The sequence below is a fragment of the Miscanthus floridulus genome, chromosome 3 (genome assembly GCF_019320115.1).
Source record: "Miscanthus floridulus cultivar M001 chromosome 3, ASM1932011v1, whole genome shotgun sequence".
Classification (NCBI taxonomy): domain Eukaryota; kingdom Viridiplantae; phylum Streptophyta; class Magnoliopsida; order Poales; family Poaceae; genus Miscanthus; species Miscanthus floridulus.
This window is the reverse complement of record NC_089582.1, coordinates 17,963,432-17,981,720: the sequence shown is the minus strand read 5'-3', so window position 1 is coordinate 17,981,720 and position 18,289 is coordinate 17,963,432. Positions and strand designations below refer to the sequence as shown.

Below are 18,289 nucleotides of genomic sequence, written 5' to 3'. Positions count from 1 at the left end.
GGTAAGCTAGTTGCTTACCTGTGTAGGGCAGCTAGGAATCAACAAGTGGTATCGGAGCCATACAAGCACCGTCGCCGGACTAACCGCTGGCGATGACAGACGGTTTGGAGATGGGCGACAGCAGCAGCGCTGTTGTGGCTACCCAGCCACGACAGGAGGTCTTTGTGCGCATGGTGCAGGAGGTCAGCGGCACCAGTTGGCCGACGCTGACTTGCACCAACTATGGCGAATGGGCGGTGACCATGAAGGTCAAGCTCAGAGCCCGACGGCTCTGGAATGCCATTGACAAGGGCACTGACAACGAAGAAGACGACATGTCAGCGTTGGAAGCCATCCTTGTTGTTGTGCCAGTGGAGTACAGGGAGCCATTGGGGGCGAAGAGCTCTGCTAAGGAGGCATGGGAGACCATTGCGGTGATGCATGTTGGTTCCGATCGTGCAAAGAAGGCGACGGCCCAGCTGCTGAAGCAGGAGTACGCCAACCTCAAGTTCAAGGATGGTGAATCGATGGAGGACTTCTCCCTCCACCTACAGATGCTCATCAACAAGCTGAGGAGCCACGGCGTCACCATCGATGAAGAAGAGGCGGTCTCCAAGTACCTCCACTCCATGCCGGCGAAGTACATCCAGATTGCTCTGTCCATAGAGATGATGCTGGACTTGTCCACCCTCATCATTGAGAATGTGACAGGTCATATGCGGGCGGTGGACGAGCGCATAGAGCAGGCAACAACAACAATGGATAGCGGTAGGCTGCTACTGATAGAAGAGGAGTGGGCTGCACGAATGAAGGAGACGAAGTCTAGGGAAGCCTCCTCTAGCCGCGGTGGTGATGGCAAGCGCCGCGACAAGGCTTCTTCGAAGAAGAAGAAGAAGAAGGTCGACCCCAACGTCTACCGGCACTGCAGGAAGACGGGCCATTGGGCAAAGGAGTGCCCAAATCGCAAGCAGGAGAAGAAGGCTGAGGCTCATCTAACGTAGGCTGATGATGATGATGAGGCCAATCTCCTAATGGCAACATTCTGTGCACTGCACGACATTGAGGCCAAGGAGAAGGCAGAGGGGATGGCGATGGAAGGGCCTAAGAAGGCTCTGAGGGCTGTCAACCTCGACAAACCGCGCGCCCAAGTCCACCTAGGACGTGTGGGCGGCAAGCAGGAGCAGCGGTGGTACCTAGACTCTGACGCCAACAACCACATGATGGGCTCCAAGGCAGCCTTCTCCGAGCTCAACTACGACGTGACCGGCATGGTGAAGTTCGGTGACGGCTCAAGGGTGGCGATCCGAGGGCGCGACACCATCATCTTTAGGTGCCAGAACGGCGAGCACCGCGCACTAACAGATGTATATTACATCCTGCAACTGTGTTCAAGCATCATCAACATTGGCCAGCTAGATGAGCGCGGCAGCGAGGTACTGATCAAGGATGGCATCCTCAAGCAGCGGCTTCTTGCCAAGGTGAAGAGGTTCCGGAATCAGCTGTACCTATTTGACCTCAAGGTGGAGCATCCCATCTACTTGGCTGCATGGTGCACGGAGGAGCCGTGGCTATGGCATGCTCAGTATGGACATCTCGGTTTTGACGCTCTTGGTTGGCTAGAGAAGATGGTGACTGGGCTGCCTCACATCGAGCACGCAGGCGAGCTGTGTGATAGCTGTCTAACCGAGAAGCAAAGATGGTTGCCATTCCCGAAGATGGCGAAGTACCGCACGGTAGAGACCCTCAAGCTAGTCCATGGTGACCTCTACGGGCCGATCACACCGGCGACACTTGATGGGCGCAAGTACTTCATCTTGCTGGTGGATGACTGCAACCGGTACATGTGGCTGTAGCTTTTGACCAGCAAGACCGAGGCGGAGGAAGCGATCAAGAAGTTCAAGGTGTGCATAGAGGCGGAGAGCGGCAAGAAGCTACGCGTGTAGCGGACTGATCATGGCGGTGAATTCACTTTGATGGAATTCGCTGTGTACTATGCAGATCAGGGCATGGCGCAACACCACACTGCATCATACTCGCCATAGCAGAATGGCATGGTGGAGCAGCAGAACCAGACAGTGGTCGGCATGGCTCGATCCATGATGAACACTAAGAAGATGCTGGCAAAGTTCTGAGGAGAGGCGGTGACCATGGCGGTGTTTATCCTCAACCGCATGCCCACCAAGGCCCTAAAGGGTAAGACGCCGTTCGAGGCTTGGTATGGACGCAAGCTGAATGTATCCTTCCTTAGGACATTTGGCTATGTCGGCCATGTGAAGAACACCAAGCCTCACCTTGGCAAGCTGGAAGACAGGAGCACGCCGATGGTGCTCCTGGGCTAAGAGGAGGGCAGCAAGGCCTATCGGCTTTATGATCCCAAGAGAGGCAAGGTGGTGATCTCTAGGGATGTGGTGTTCGATGAGAAGGCAGCCTAGGACTAGGACAGTCCAGGATCGAGGGAAGCTGGTGGCTTCACCAGCACCTTCGTCGTCGAGCGCATGGTCATCCACGGTGGTGGAGACGTTGGAGAGGAGGTGCCGACCACTCCAGCAACATAGCCAAGCACTCTGGGAGGAGAGCCGAGCATTGCAGAGGGGGTGCCAAACCCTTTAGCAGCAGTGTAGAGTGCTCCAACAATAGAGTCAACCACTCCAAGAGTGGTGCCGACCGCTCCAGCAGTGGATCCGACCACTTTGGCAATGGTGCCGAGCAGTCCAGCAGCGATGCCGACCACTCCGGCACAATAGGGAAGCCGGGGACCACCGATCGAGTTCACCTCCCCTCCGAGCGACATCAGCGAGTTCATGGATGCCTTCCACGATGGCGAGGAGGTCCAGTTCCATAGGCTAGACAACATCATCGGTAATGCAGGGGCCACAGGCCTAGCGAGTCAGCTGCTCGATGATCTAGAGCTGCTTCTTGTTAGTGCCAAGGAGCCACCGACGTTCGTAGTGGCTTAACGCAACGCCAATTGGCGACGGGCAATGTTGGAAGAGATGAAGGCCATCAAGGACAATGGCACATGGGAGCTAGTAGATCCACCGGTGGGCTGTAGGCCGATCGGCTTGAAGTGGGTCTACAAGGTGAAGCGGGACGAGCGTGGCGCCATTGTTAAGTACAAGGCTTGGCTCGTCGCCCGTGGCTTCGTGCAGCGTGAGGGCATTGACTTTGAGGAAGTTTTTGCTCCGGTGGCGCGAATGGAGTCTGTTCGCTTGCTGTTGGCCATGGCAGCAGCGAAGGATTGGTGTGTCCACCACCTCAATGTCAAGTCTACGTTCCTCAACGGCGAGCTTATGGAGACGGTCTTCGTCAAGCAAGCTCCGGGCTTCGTCGTCAAGGGCGCTGAGCACATGGTGCTCAAGCTGCGCAAGGCACTCTACGGGCTATGGCAGGCCCCTCGGGCATGGAACGCCAAGCTCGACGCCACCTTGGGTGAGCTTGAGTTCACTAGCTGTGCTACAGAGCATGCTATCTACACACGGCGATGGGGGAAGGAGGAGCTCGTCGGCGGTGTGTACGTGGATGACTTAATCGTCACCGGAGCGCTAGCAGAGGACATTGATAGTTTCAAGCATGAGATGATGGCTCATTTCAAGATGAGCGATCTCAACGTGCTCTCCTACTACCTTGGCATCGAGGTGAGGAGGGGAATCAGAGCATCTCCTTGGGTCAGCATGCCTACGTGGAGAAGCTGCTAGAGCACGGCGGCATGGCGGAGTGCAAGCCGTGCGTGACTTCGATGGAGGAGCGGCTGAAGCGGAGCAAGCACAACACTGCTGCAAAGGTGGACGCGACGCGCTACCGGAGTATCGTCGGTAGTCTGTGCTACCTCACTCATACCTGACCGGACATTGCATTCATAGTTGGGTACGTCAGCCATTTCATGGAGGACCCGCACAAATATCACTGGTTGACAGTGAAAAGGTTGCTACGCTACGTCAAGGGGACGCTCGATCAAGCGATCATCTTCCCCAAGAGTGGCGGCAAGTGAGGGTTGTGGCTCATGGTGTTCAGTGAGGCACCCCAAGGCAAAGGAAGGTGAGCCGGAGCTCACTATTTTCAGCGATGCGGACATGGCGGGCGACATTGATGGGCGACGAAGCACCTCCAGAGTGCTTGTCTTCTTTGGAGTGCCCCCATTGCTTAGCAGTCGCTGAAGCAAAAGATCGTGGCGCTATCAACATGTGAGGCTGAGTACATCGCAGCGGCCACGGCGGCGTGCCAGGCTATCTGGCTGCGCTTGCTGTAGGATGAGCTGACCGGCAAGGAAGCTCACCCGCCAGCTCTGATGGTGGACAACCAACTCGCCATTGCCCTCGCCAAGAACCCTGTCCTCCACGACCGAAGCAAGCACATCGACATCAAGTTCCACTTCCTCCGGGACTGCATCGATGGAGGGCAGATCATCATCGAGTTTGTCGAGACCGGCAGACAGCTCGCTAACATCCTCACCAAGTCACTCGGACTCCTGCGGTTCATGGAGCTGAGGAAGATGATTGGCATGGATGAGGTCAAGGTATCAGGCTAGCAGCAGGATTAGGGGAAGAATTGTTAGACATAATCTACTGCTCCCCATTCTCTCCTTAGATGGAGACTGGTCAGCTCGGCCGACCACTCCCTGTTGGGAGTTGGGGACTAATCGGCTCTGCCGACCAGTTCTTGTAGCTGTAGCAGTATTGCAATAGGCCACCTCTAGTACATTAGTTGGTAGCTATTACATCACACATGTCTTGGTAGTGGGCTGAGGTAAGCTTTGTACTGCTAGGAGTAGTTGGTATACTCTGTACCTTAGGAGTAGGTAGTTGGTGTACCCTGTACCTTAGGAGTAGGTAGTTGGTGTACTCTTGTACTCAGGAGTAGGTAGTTGGCCAACAACTATGTACCCGGTAAAGGTACAGCTAGAGTTGTATATATTCCATCCAAAGGGCAATGGAATACTCAGTTTAGTTGCCACAAACCGAAGGGCAGGGCTTCGGCGAATGCTGGTGCTTGTACTAAGTGTGTGTGTGTGTGTGTTGTTCTCAATCTCTTCTTCTACCTCTAGCCATAATGAGTGAGTGTGTGTGCTAGTAAGCTAGTTGCTTACCTGTGCATGGCAGCCAGGGATCAACAAAAAATGTTTTTGGAAGTTGTCCACCCATCAAACTCAGGAATTCTGAAAACACCCACTCAAAGCTTGGTATTGTTTCATCTTTCATGAAGACTCCACCAAAGATAGTCGATTGGAAGTGATTGTTTACACCAACAAATAAGCCAAACGGCATCTTATATATATTTGTACAGTATGTGGTGTCAAAAGTTATCACATCACCAAAACATTTGTACTGATCTCTACTTTTTCCATTTATCCATAACGAAGTCTTGATCTTTTTGTCCTCATCAAAATCAACACTAAATTTATCTGCTGGATCCTCTATTCTGATTTGCCTGAAAATATTGAACGTCTTCTGTACATCATCATCCATTTGATCTTTAGCAATCTGGTGGCATATAGAACGAAGAGATCTCTTGGTGATTGGAATATTGTACATGGAACCAAACATACTGCCCATGATACAATGCACCTTGGTGAGAGATACATTGCTTTCCCTTAGATATCTAATCATGTCCTTGGTGCACTGGTCAATCCTTCCATGTGAAAACCATTCCTTTTTCTCTCCACATGTTTTTGTAAGTGGGTGATTATGTTCTGCTCCATGGGCACTAATGTACCAACCATCATCTTTTGTCCTATGAAGACGAAGCATTGCTGTGCAGCCAGTCTTCTTGGTTTTATATTTACTCTGATCACCATTTCCCTACAGATGTTACTAAAGAAATTCAGGTATTGATGTTTTGAACTAAATAACATGTCAAGTTGAACTTTATTAAGACAAAACTCACCGAACAAAGGCACCGAAACTCGCACATAGTCTGGTAATCGTTATTGTTACCGGCGATTGAATCCTTTTTAATTCCAAAACCAACCTCCCAAGAGTACATGTTGTAGAAGTCATAGGCTTCATTCTCAGAATCAAAAGTAATCCCTAGTAATGGCTCAAAGATATATTCGGTCTTCTTGTATGCTGCATTCCTCAAGGCTATCTCAATTGGTCCCATACCTTTAGGTACCCTGCAATCTGATCGTTTCGGTCCTTTTGGAGTCCTGTTCCTATTGATTTAGGTATTCTCCAAGTAAAATACACATATAACTCCACATGAACTAACAATGTTAGGCAGCACATTTCATTGCACATATAGTGCAAAAAACCTTAGTCATAGATAGCAGAAAATATCACCAATACCGAGAAATATCATTCCCACTAGGTGTACACGCTTCCATTGGCAATTATTGTGTCAATTTAATGTAATATTTCCTATGAATAGAGATTTAATGTCAAAAACAGAGATTCAATGTCTCTGGTGGATTATATCAGTTATCCAAAGTGTAGTAACGAGATATTTATTATCCAAAGTGTGCAATTAGAGGTACTTTACAACTGCCCAATGTATTACCTTCCCGCAATATAACTGGATGTATATATAGCTCATGCATATTAACAATTTTTAGAAAGATACTTGGCAAAGTCACATTCATTACTAAAGCCAAACTTTAGATGGAATGCTACGTTATAATAGATATCAGCGTGGTACATGGCAATGCACAAATAGCACCAAGAAATTCACATAGATATCAGAATTGTACATGGCAACATTCTTTTTATAAAGTCAGCTTTATTATCAAACAAAATAGAGTAGAAAGTTATCAGCTATTGGGCAGTACATGGAACTTCACATATACTACCAACAAGTAAAGTCATATATAGCAGAATTTATCAAATTTAAATAGACACATTGCAATTAGAAGATATAGTGAGGCAACAATATATGTAATATATGGACAGACCTTACATGAATATTTTAGATGTCAGAGCAAACTTTAGATGGCATGCTACATCATTATAGGAAAGTGTGGGGGGTACGACCCCAGATACCCACGGCAGACCACATGGGCTGTGCCCCCAGGGGCGGCCCAGCCCACAAGATGAAGCCTTGCGGGGCACGACTCTGCTCGGCGCCTTCCGCAAAACATCGGGAAGATATCCTGAAGATACTACGAGATCTATTAGGATATGTGTGATCCCAAGATTCCTGCAATCTGTTATTACTTTCTGGTTATCTCTCAGAACTAACCGACCTGTAACCCTGCCCCCCGGACTATATAAGGCGGCAGGGACCCCCCTCCAAACTCACGCGATATCATACGATAGCTAATACAAACCAACAGACCAAAGGAGTAGGATATTACGTCATACTTATAGCCTAAACCTGTCTAACTCGTGTGTCTCTATTGCCTTCTTGTTCTTGATCACACGCTTCTCTGCTGATCAATCTACCTTCGTGGGATACCCCCTCGGAGGACTGCCGACGATATTCTATTGACAGTTGGCGCGCCAGGTAGGGGATTGCGTGCTGTTTCCTTATCGAACAAGATGGCTTTTTCCACAGGCTCTTCGTCCCTCCCGCAGCCCAGCCAGATCTTCACGGTCGGATCCCTCTCGTGGGTCATCAACACTGAAGGAGTCGAAGAGCTCATCGAGCCGGTGCAGATCAACGTTGTGCCGATCACCCCAACACCTGCGACTACAGATCTGATCTTGGAACCGCCTCCAAGGTCCCCTTCATCGACAACTCGCCGCCCACTTCCTCGCTACCAGAGGAGGCAGATCAACAATGACGATCTGATCGCATCCATCGATCGGGTCGGTCTGAAGGTCACCAATTGCCTCTCCATCGCCGAATTGGCTCTGCACACTCTGGTTCAGCGCCGACCACTCTCTGATCCAGATCTATTGGAGACTACTCGGGAAACTCCAGGGGTTATGGCTCTACCCTTTGGGTTCACCAATGTCGCCGCCGCTTACCAAGATGCCCTAAGGGGCAAATTCACTGACTAGGTTGGAGACGTCCTGTCGATGTTTGACCACCGATAGCCTGCCACGAGGGTACCCGGGGCAGTATGTTCGGGCTTCGGCGTATGCTGGACTTGATGGTTAACGCAAGAGATAGTCGATTTATCCTGGTTCAGGCCCTCGATCGCAGATCGAGTAACAACCCTATGTCCAGTCGGTGTTTAGCCTTTGTGTTGGATTGATTATGAAGTGTTGTGTCGTACAATTGCTCTGTTGAACTCCCGATCCAAGGTGCCCTGCCCTCCTCTATATAGTCAGGAGGCCAGAATCCTAGTCGGTTTATAATGAGAGTTCCTAGTAGGATTATAGAGTAATACTACTACTAAGATTATAGGAGGAGAATCCTAATTGGACTAGGTCTTCTTCCTTCCTTGTGGGGTATCCTATGGGTTCCGTATTGACAAGCCCCTGAGCACTTCATGGTTGAGTTCTGGAAGCCTCGTCTTGTTCCTTCAGGTCTTGTTGAGTAGGAACAAGCATCGTCCGAGTGCTTTCTTGAGTGAAACCATGTAGCGCTTCTTGAGATCTTCGAGTGGTGTGTGCTTTTTGAAAAAAAAAGTACATCCATCTGGGTGTAGCCCCCGAGCCTCTTGCTATTTGGAACATGGAGCTGGAGGGTCTTGTCTTGAAGAAGTCTTCTTGGTGACGTGCGCTTTTTCGAAAAAAGTGCACTCACTGAGTGTAGCCTCCGAGCCTCTTGCTATTTGGAACAAGGAGCTGGAGGGTCTTGTCTTGAAGAAGTCTTCTTGGTGATGTGTGCTTTTTCGAAAAAAGTGCACTCACTGAGTGTAGCCCCCGAGCCTCTTGCTATTTGGAACAAGGAGCTAGAGGGTCTTGAATCTGAGTTGTTTGATAGAACCGTATACCTCTCCTTTTGTAGCCCCCGAGCATATATCCGGGTTGTTTTGTTCAAGAAGAACTCAGAAGCAGGGTTTTGGCATAATCTCTGGTAGTCTGCTGTTGTCAGATGTAGTTGTATGGTGGTGGTTGAGTTTGAATGCCTTTTGTTCACGGGTTGTACTGTGTCGGTATATTCTTCCGAATATGCTTGTCTTCGAGTATTATTCTCTCTCGCCTGAGTCTTCTATTATTGAGTCCTGTCTTTTCACTGTGTCCTTTGTTAGTCTTATTTTGTTAGTACTCCTAGTCCATGTGCACCACTCCTTTGGTCTATAAATACCCTCCCGGAGTGCTTGCTTTCATCCATTGAACATTCTGTTGAAACCTTTGTGATCACTAACATGATAGTTTGTGAAGTAGAGCAGCCCCCGGGCAGGTTCCATAGTTCCTGTGTGCCTTGTTGTAGTTGGAGGAGGTCTTGTGATAGGGATTAGACGTAGGCTAATCCCGCGGCAGCAATGTACCAAGATGTACGTGGTAGTAGTTGGAGGAAGTCTTGTGATGTGGACTTCGTTCCTTCATCTGGTAGTTCTGGGTTGATCTTCGTCGCCTGTCTTGAGACTGTCCGGTGCAGATCAACACCATATCCAGCATCACATCAGTCTTAGGTAGACAGATGCCTGCCGGCCTTCTCGGCTCCATGTTGTCCTACCGTGCTGCTGATTTCCGCCTTGGATGCACTGTGTCTGTCCTTTGAAGAAAACAGTGTAGCCGATGGCGGTTTGTCCTTCCGAGTAGCAATTTGGGACACGTAGTCGTTCCAGAGCCCAGCCGTGTCCGTGTTCTTCTTTGCTACTTTGCTTTTTGTGGTATCGAGTACGTTGGGTCTTGTAAGATTTGTAATCTTCTATTTTTTGAAGTCGCTTGTAATGGAAAGAATCTTTGTCTTCTAAGTTGTTATTTACTTTTTTGCTGTAGTTCCGGTTGCTTATGATATTCCTGAGTTCTTCTCGTAAGAACCGAGTTCTTATGTTCCTTGTGAAGTTGCCCTTCTTTTCTTGTTTGTTGTTGGGTTGTTCTTGCAGTTATCTGATAGCTCCGCAGTAGTGCTGGATGGATAAGTCTAAAATCTGCCCATTGAATTGTACCGTTATGTGGATTTGTGCCCTCCGTCATTTTAGCTGTGTCGGTAAATGGACCGTTGCGTTCTCACATGGTGCTTTAACGGGCCTGGTGGGCCATTTTTAACGCTGTAAAATCTATTTAAAGACCCTTCATCTTCTTTTTCTTTACTGCCTTTCTCTTGCCTTCAAACCCTAGCCTTCAGTCCTCCACCGTCGCCATTGCCGTCACCATCTTTAGCGCCACCATCTAGGCTTTCTTTTCCCCTAATTGCTTTTTGCCTCTGTTAGTACATGGGTAAGAAGAAAACCGCAAGCAAGTCCCAATCTTCCTTCGTGGACGAGGAATCTTCACTCCCCGTGATTGAAAATCAGGAGTTTGTTGCCATGAGGGCCGCTCAGAAGTCTTGGCCGACTCCGACGACCACCGAGGAGCAGCTCCGTGTGCTTGTCAGCGACGGTTTGATCCAGAGCAAGGCCATTGCTGAATGGAGAGTTCTAGGTGAGCATCGGGTCCCTGCCCCATGTCCTGGTGAGATTGTCCTTTTTGTCTCTTTCATTCGTGTTGGACTCTGCCTTCCTGCCTCTGCTTTTCTTCATCAGTTTCTCAGCTATTTTGGGATTTGCTTGAACCATCTTGCTCCTAATGCAGTCCTTCACCTTTCTGTCTTTGTTCATCTTTGTGAAGCTTTCCTTGGAATTCCCCCTTCTCTTTCTCTATTTCGTTACTTCTTTTGTCTAAAACCCCAACCTCGCCGCAAAGAAACCAGCATTCTTGGTGGTTGTGGGATTCAATTTCACCAGGGTCTTAAGAGCAAGTTCTTTGACTATGACCTGGTTGATTCTGTAAGAGATTAGCGTATTGACTGGTTTTATGTCGCTAATCTGATCCCTTCTCTTGCTGTCCACTCTGGATCTGGTCCCATGGTTAATGACCACTGGGATAAGAATCATGTTTCGTCTGCTGAGGTTCAGGCAATCCAGCCATTCCTTGATAGGATTAGTATGCTGAAACAGCAGGGTTTAACTAGCTTCGGCATTGTTTCGAGTTTTCTTCATCGCCGAGTTCAGCCTTTGAAGGAGCGAGAGCACCTTGGCTTCGAGTACTCGGGAGCTGAGGATCCTTCACGCATGGTCCCAGCTCTTGAGCTGACCGATGAGGAGGTACTCGAGCATCTCCAGAAGATGCTGAAAGGAGCAAGCATTGTCCCACCTACCATCTCCAAGTTCTCTGCCAACAACCCACCTCCAGCTGTAAGTTGTTTTCTCCTTGTTCAGGTACTTTATGTATTCTTGTTGTATCTTTCTTTGTTTAACTTTTCCTTGTCTTATTGTCTTATTCTTTTTCGTAGGAATTTGGGCGCAACTTTGTTGACCCGATCCCTTCTCTTGCTATTCCCCCTGTCGTGGTGAAAACTAGGAAGGAACTCGTCGTAGCTTCTGCAACGAGTAAGTCCCCAATCTCCACAGCGTTTCCTGGAGTTTCGTCCGGATTTGTTGATGTATATGAAGAATATGTTCCTCGTCCAGTCCCCTGCAGTCCTTGTAGTGTCTCGAAGAGGGGTGAATGGATGGGTCTTCATCTGGCCTACCTGCTTCCTAGAAGTCTCGCAAGCCAAGTACTCCTCTAGGTACTCTAGTTGTAGCTAGCATGCTCTTAGGTGAGCATATTTATACTCTTTGTCCCTTTGTTTTCTTGTTTTTGTCTTGAACCGAGTGCTTTTATTCTTTTTTCAGCGAGTGCCTTGGTGGCCTTGGTCGAGACCGAGGGGGAAGAGGATGATGAAGTACCCCTCATTATGCGGCGGTGAGTTGTTTTCATATTCCCCTTCCATTGAATTTCTCCTCTTTGTCTTAACTTTTAGTCTTGATCTTTTTGAAGTAACCGGACGTCAGGTACGAGTTCTTCTGAGGCTCCTGTGTCGGCTTCTTCTGAAGCTCCGGTGTTGAGTTCCTTGGTACCGAGCTCTTCCGCACCTCTAGTACCGAGTTCTTCTATGGCTCCAGCCCCGGCTTCTTCCGGGGGTCCGGTATCGGCTATACCGCTCCTGTCGCCAAGTGGCGGGGACGTTTTTGCCGCCGTGGTCCCCCCTGCGAGGTCTTCTTTTGTCTTTGCGAGGAAGAAGGTGGTCGGGTGAGTAGATTCTGGCTTCATCCTTTTGCTTCTGTTCTCCTTTTTCCTGGTTCTCATCGGCGATTTCTTTTATCAATTTTTAGTCCTTCATCTTCTCTCGCTTCTTCGTCGACTTCTTCTTAGCCCTTCGCCGTGCCACCGAGTATCGAGCCTCAGGACTCGCAGCGTACTATTGGTGAAGTGGCTGTAGGGGCTACAAAGCTCTCTAGCGATGGCGCCGCTGCAGACTTGGCTGCCCCGAAGGTGACCGTGGCCATTGCATCGGGTCCTTCTAAGGGATTGGCCTCGGCTTCCCGGGAGGTCGCTCTGGTCGTTCCTTCTTCACCTCGGCCGGGCTCTCCTTCTCCTTCTCTTGCTTCCGGCGGTCCTCCTTTTGCCGATGATGTGGTGTGGGAGTTCGATGCCACTCATCGGCTTTCGGAATTAACTGCTGCCTGGGGAGACTTGCCATCCATTGCGACTTCTTTTGAAGAAAAGCTCTAGGTAAGCTTTTTCATCGTTCCTTCTTTGGATGTTTGCTTTTCTTTGGTCCTTATTCTTTTTTTTCTTTGTATCTTTTTGCTCAGTCCTTCTCTCATGACCATACTGGCTTCTTTTTCTTGTCTGAAAATGAGAGAAAGTTGTCTTCAGAAGTGAGCACCCTAAAAGCTGATCTTGATCTCCTCCGGGCTGAGCTGGAGGCTGAGCGACAAACGCATCAGGATGAAGAAAAATCTCTTCGTGCCCGGGCTGTTGAAATCGAGAAGCAGAGGGATGCCGCTCTTTGGGAGGCCCAAAAGAACTCGGCGGCCATGAAGGACTTGGAGGCCGTGAAGAAGGAGTGCAACAGTATTGAGAGTTATTTTTGTTTCTTTTTGTAATGAAGCTTTCCTTTCCACTGACTTGTTGTCTGCTGCTTCGTCCAGCTCTCTGGGTTGAAAAGCAGAAACTCTCGGAGGGCATTGAAGAAATGAAGACTCTTGTTCATACAAGTCATAACAAGGCCGAGGAGGTAATTACTCGTGCTGAAGAGGAACTTGCGCTTGCTAAGTTGATTAGGCATGGAGCTGATAGAGATCTTGTGCAGGCCTAGAAAACCATTGAAGACTTGTCTGGCAGGTTGGCGACGGCTACTAAAAACTGGAAGGCTTTGTGGAAATCCTTTCGTTCAGTAGCCGACGTTCTTCGAACTCCAGCTGATGACGGGCAATCTTGGGCTCAGTTGATTCCTCAAATTCCGACTCATTTCCAAGAGTTTGTGAAGAGGTGCGCTCAACTATGTACCAAGAATGTTCTGGCCCAAGTTCAGGTTCTTGCTCCAGCGGTTCCTTTGTCCAAGATAGTAGAGGAATCTGATAGTCAAGAATACATCGATGCTGTTGAGAGGACGGAGCCCGAAGTTGAAGACTTAGCTAGTAGGATAGTAGATAATCTTAATATCGTCCTCCCTTCTCCTGATGATGAGGCTTGATGTATTTGACTTTTATGCCCGTGCCTTGTAATATGACATTATACTTCTTTTTTGAATGAAAGTCCTTTTTGTTGATGTCTTCTTTGCCTGGATGCCCTGCTTATTCCTCGGACGATTTGTCGAGTACTTTTCTATTTAAGTAAACAACTCGTGTTGATGACCTCTCTTGATCTGTCGAGTGCTTGTCTAGCCTTCTCTTGTGCCCTGTAAACAACTCGTTCTATGTAGATCTTTTGTGTTGACGACCTTTCTTGACCCGTCGAGTTGTAAACAACTCGTTATATGTAGATCTTTGCATTCTTGGTTATGTCTAGTGTAGCCCCCGAGCCTCTTGGTATTTGGTACAAGTAGCTAGAGGGTCTTGCTTTTAATATTGCTCTGGTCTTATGCCCAGGCTTAGTCTTAGTCTTTTTTATTTTATTTTGGGTGTTAGCTTGTTAGCTACCCTCATCGGCGGGCTTAAGTGTCTTTTCAACTATTTTGCCCTCGGCCGGGATGCTCAGGCGTCTTTTCAGCCATTTTGCATTTTATTTTGGGTGTTAGGTTATTAGCTACCCTCATTGGCGAGCTCAAGTGTCTTTTCAACTATTTTACTCTCGGTCAGGATGCTCAAGCGTCTTTTCAGCCATTTTGCATTTTATTTCGGGTGTTAGCTTGTTGGCTACCCTCATCGGCGGGCTCAAGTGTCTTTTCAACTATTTTGCTCTCGGCCGGGATGCTCAGGCGTCTTTTCAGCCATTTTGTATTTTATTTCGGGTGTTAGCTTGTTAGCTACCCTCATCGGCGGGCTCAAGTGTTTTTTCAGCTATTTTGCTCTCGGCCAGGATGCTCAGGCGTTTTTTAGCCATTTTGCATTTTATTTCGGGTGTTAGCTTTTTAGCTACCCTCATCGGCGGGCTCAAGCATTTTTTCAGCTATTTTGCTCTCGGCCGGGATGCTCAGGCGTATTTTCAGCCATATTGCATTTAAGAGACAACTCGGATAGAGCCATGAGATATATGTTTGTCGAGAAATAATCATCTTTATTCATGAATATTGATGTGTTACAATGGTACACTACGGTATCTTTGTTGATCATGAACGTTGGTCTCTTGTGTCTTGTATACATATTCTCCCTTGAGTTGTTTTTATGCGTAGAATCTTCGTAGCTGACTGATGTGCCATGTATTATTGACTTCTTTTCCATCTTCAGTTATGAGCTTGTATGTGCCTAGTCCGATGACTTTTGCGACAATAAAAGGACCTTCCCATGGACTTAGTAGTTTGTGGCGTCCGTCGGTTTTTTGTATTCTTCTTAGTGCTAGGTCTCCGATTTGTCATGATCAAGACTGTGTATTCTTGTTGTAATGGCGTCTTAGTCCTTGGAGGTATTTCGCTGATTGTAGGGTAGCGTTTACTCTGACTTCTTCTGTGCTATCGAGTTCTAATCTTTGGGTGTGTTCTGCTTCTCCTTTGTCGTATTGTTCTATCCTTGGTGACGTCCAGATCAGGTATGCGGGTAGTACGGCTTCTGATCCTTATACTAGGAAGAAAGGTGAGCATCCGGTGGCTCTGCTTATTTGAGTCCGTAGCCCCCATACAACTTTGGGTAATTCTTTGATCCATTTTGCCCCATAGTCTACTAGTTCTTCATATAATCTTGGTTTTAATCCGGCTAGTATGAGTCCATTGGCCCTTTCCACCTGTCCGTTGGCTTCTGGATGTGCGACTGATGCATAATCTATACTGAAACCACAATCCTATGCCCAACTTTTGAATTCTGTAGCTGTGAAGGGAGAACCCAAATCTGTGATGATTCGATTGGGCATGCCAAAGCGGTGCATAATATCTTAGATGAACTCAACTGATTTGGCTACGCTGTATTTCGCGAGTGGTTTGTATTCGATCCACTTGGTGAACTTGTCAATTGCTACAAAGATGTACTCGAAACCGCCCTTTGCTTTCTTGAGAGGTCCCTCTTGATCCAGCCCCCAGCAGGAGAAAGGCCAAGCGGGTGGAATGCAGATGAGGTTGTGGGCTAGCACATGAGCTTGTCTTGCGAACATCTGACAACTTTTGCATCTTCTAACGAGTTCTTTTGCATCTTTTAAAGCAGTTGGCCAGTAGAAACCAGTGTGAAATGCTTTGCCGACTATTGTTCTTGAAGCGGCGTGATTTCCATAGCAGCCTGAGTGTATTTCGTCTAGGATTTGTTTGCCTTCTTCGAATGAGATGCATTTTAGGAGTCTCCTGATGATGCGGCTCTTCTGTATAGCTTGTCTCCTACTAGGACGTAGTTCTTGCTTCTGCGGACGACTTGTGTGGCTTGCTGTTTTTCTGCTGGCAACTTATTCTCTTTGATGTAATCAATAAAAACCTGTGTCCATGATGTGTTGATCACCAGAATCTGGTTGCCTTTGGCTGTGAGTTCTGTGGTTGTCTTACTGAGTTGTTTGATAGAAGGAGCTGATAACTCCTCTATGAATACGCCGGGTGGGACTTCTGCCCTGTCGGATCCAAGCTTGGCAAGAACATCTGTAGCAATGTTGGAGTCTCGCAAGACATGTAGAATTTCTAGTCCTTGGAAGTGTTTTTCGAGTTTTTGGATTTCAGCACAGTAGGCACCCATGTTCTCTTTGGTGCAATCCCAATCTTTGTTGACTTGGTTGATGACTACTGCCGAATCACCGTATACAAGTAGTCGCTTGATTCCGAGTGTAATAGCCACTCTTAGCCCGTGTATGAGAGCTTCGTATTCTGCTTCGTTGTTGGTGGCTTGCCATAATATCTGAAGGACATACTTTAGTTGTCTTCCGTTTGGTGAAATTAGGAGGACGCCTACGCCCGCTCCGCCTAGCTTAAGTGATCCATCAAAGTACATCTTCCAAAGGTCAAGGATGGCACTTGATACGGGTTGTTGAATTTCTGTCCATTCAGCAACAAAATCAGCAAGGGCTTGAGATTTAATTGCTTTCCGCGGGGTGAAATCGATGTTGAGAGCACTAAGTTCAACCGCCCACTTGGATATGCGTCCTGTTGCATCTTTGTTGCGTAAGATGTCTCCTAGTGGGAAATCTGTCACCACGGTAATCTTATGGCTCTCAAAGTAGTGACAAAGCTTGCGTGAAGTAATCAGTAGGGCGTAGAGTAGTTTTTGCACATGCGGATACCGGATTTTTTATTCTGATAGCACTTCGCTGATATAGTATACTGGGTATTGTACTTTATATATGCGCCCTTCTTCTTCTCTTTCCACTACTATTGCCGTGCTGACTACAGTAGTAGTTGCTACAATGTATAGCATCATGTCTTCATCTTTCTTTGGAGGTGTGAGGACTGGTGAGGAGGTGAGGTATGCCTTAAGTTTCTTGAAAGCTTCATTGGCTTCTTCTGTCCACTCGAACTTGTCTGTCTTCTTTAGTAGTTTGAAGAAAGGCAACCCTTTTTCACCAAGTCTTGATATGAAATAGTTGAGTGCCGCCATGTGGCCTGTTAGTTTTTGTACTTCTTTGATGTTTCGAGGAGGGCCCATCTCTGTTATTGCTCGAATCTGCTTGGTGCTTGCTTCGATTTTGCGATGACTGACCAAGAATCCGAGTAGTTGTCCTGAGGGAATTCTGAATACGCACTTGTTTGGGTTTAATTTCCACCTCCACCTTTTCAGGTTCTCAAAGGTTTATTTTAAGTCTTCAATCAGTGTATCCGAGTTCTTTGTTTTTACAACCACGTCGTCCACGTATGCTTCTATGTTTTCACCGATCTGATCACCGAGGCGTGTTTGGATGGCTCTGGTAAGTGGCTCCAGCATTCTTGAGCCCAAACGACATTGTCCTGTAGCAGTAGGCGCCGAACGGAGTGATGAAAGATGTCTTGCTTTGGTCTTTTTCCTTTAATGCGATCTGGTGATACCCAGAATAGCAATCGAGAAAAGATAATAGGGCAGATCCTGCTGTTGAATCAACTATCTGATCAATGCGTGGTAGTCCAAACGGATCTTTTGGGCAGTGTTTGTTGAGATCTGTGTAGTCAACACACATGCGCCACTCGTCTGTGTTCTTTTTCTGTACCAGAACTGGATTTGCTAGCCAATCCGGATGGAGAATTTCCCTAATGAATCCAACTGCCTTAGTTTTGTAATTTCCTTTTTAATTGCTGCCTTCTTGTCTGGAGAGAATCATCGTAGTCGTTGCTTTACAGGCTTGGAGCCTTCATTGATATCAATTCCGTGCTCAGCCAACTCTCTTAGGACCCCTAGCATGTCGGTCAGCTTCCAAGTGAAAATGTCCTTGTTGTCCCAAAGAAAGTTGGTGAGCGCGAGTTCCTATTTTGCCGATAGGTGGGCACTGATGGTTGCTGTTTTTGTAGAATCACCGGTGCCTAGGTCGATTTGCTTCACGTTGGCTTCTTTTGGTGGTGCTAGGATGCTCGGTCTCTTAGCTGGTATCTCTAGTTCCTCTTGGCTTGTTTCTGCGGCGATAGTGGCTATTTCTTTTCTCCCATCGTTTGCCTGTGCCTTTGCCGCAATTTGGATCGCCTGTACGTCGCAGTCAAATGCGCGCTTTAAATTGCTCCAAAGAGAAAGAACTCCGTTAGGCCCTGGCATTTTAAGCAACAGGTACGGATAATGCGGTATTGCCATGAATTTTGCTAGTGCTGGGCGCCCAAGGATTGCATGATATGAGGAATCGAAATCTATGACTTCAAATTTGATGAACTCTGTGCGGTAATTTGAGGCAGTCCCAAAGGTAACCGGTAGAGTGATTTGTCCAAGTGGCATTGCTGCTTTGCCGGGTACTATGCCATAAAAAGGTGTGCTTGTTGGTGTGATCATCCCGGC

At 47.9% G+C, this 18,289-nt stretch overlaps 1 protein-coding gene across 1 annotated transcript; it reads left to right on the top strand.

Moving 5' to 3' along the window:
- The first annotated feature begins 1,010 nt into the window (after positions 1 to 1,010).
- LOC136543273 (uncharacterized) lies at positions 1,011 to 1,832 on the top strand. Its single transcript, XM_066535762.1, has 2 exons — positions 1,011 to 1,255; positions 1,373 to 1,832. Exons 1-2 carry the CDS (start codon positions 1,011 to 1,013, stop codon positions 1,830 to 1,832), a joined length of 705 nt encoding a protein of 234 aa, XP_066391859.1.
- The last annotated feature ends 16,457 nt before the right edge of the window (positions 1,833 to 18,289 follow it).

Bases quoted from the DNA above. Each gene is read 5' to 3' on its own strand.
- LOC136543273 (XM_066535762.1), top strand. From the start codon at position 1,011: ATGGCAACATTCTGTGCACTGCACGACATTGAGGCCAAGGAGAAGGCA. The intron at 1,256-1,372 runs GTTCGGTGACGG...ACTGTGTTCAAG, and splicing joins GACGTGACCGGCATGGTGAA to CATCATCAACATTGGCCAGC.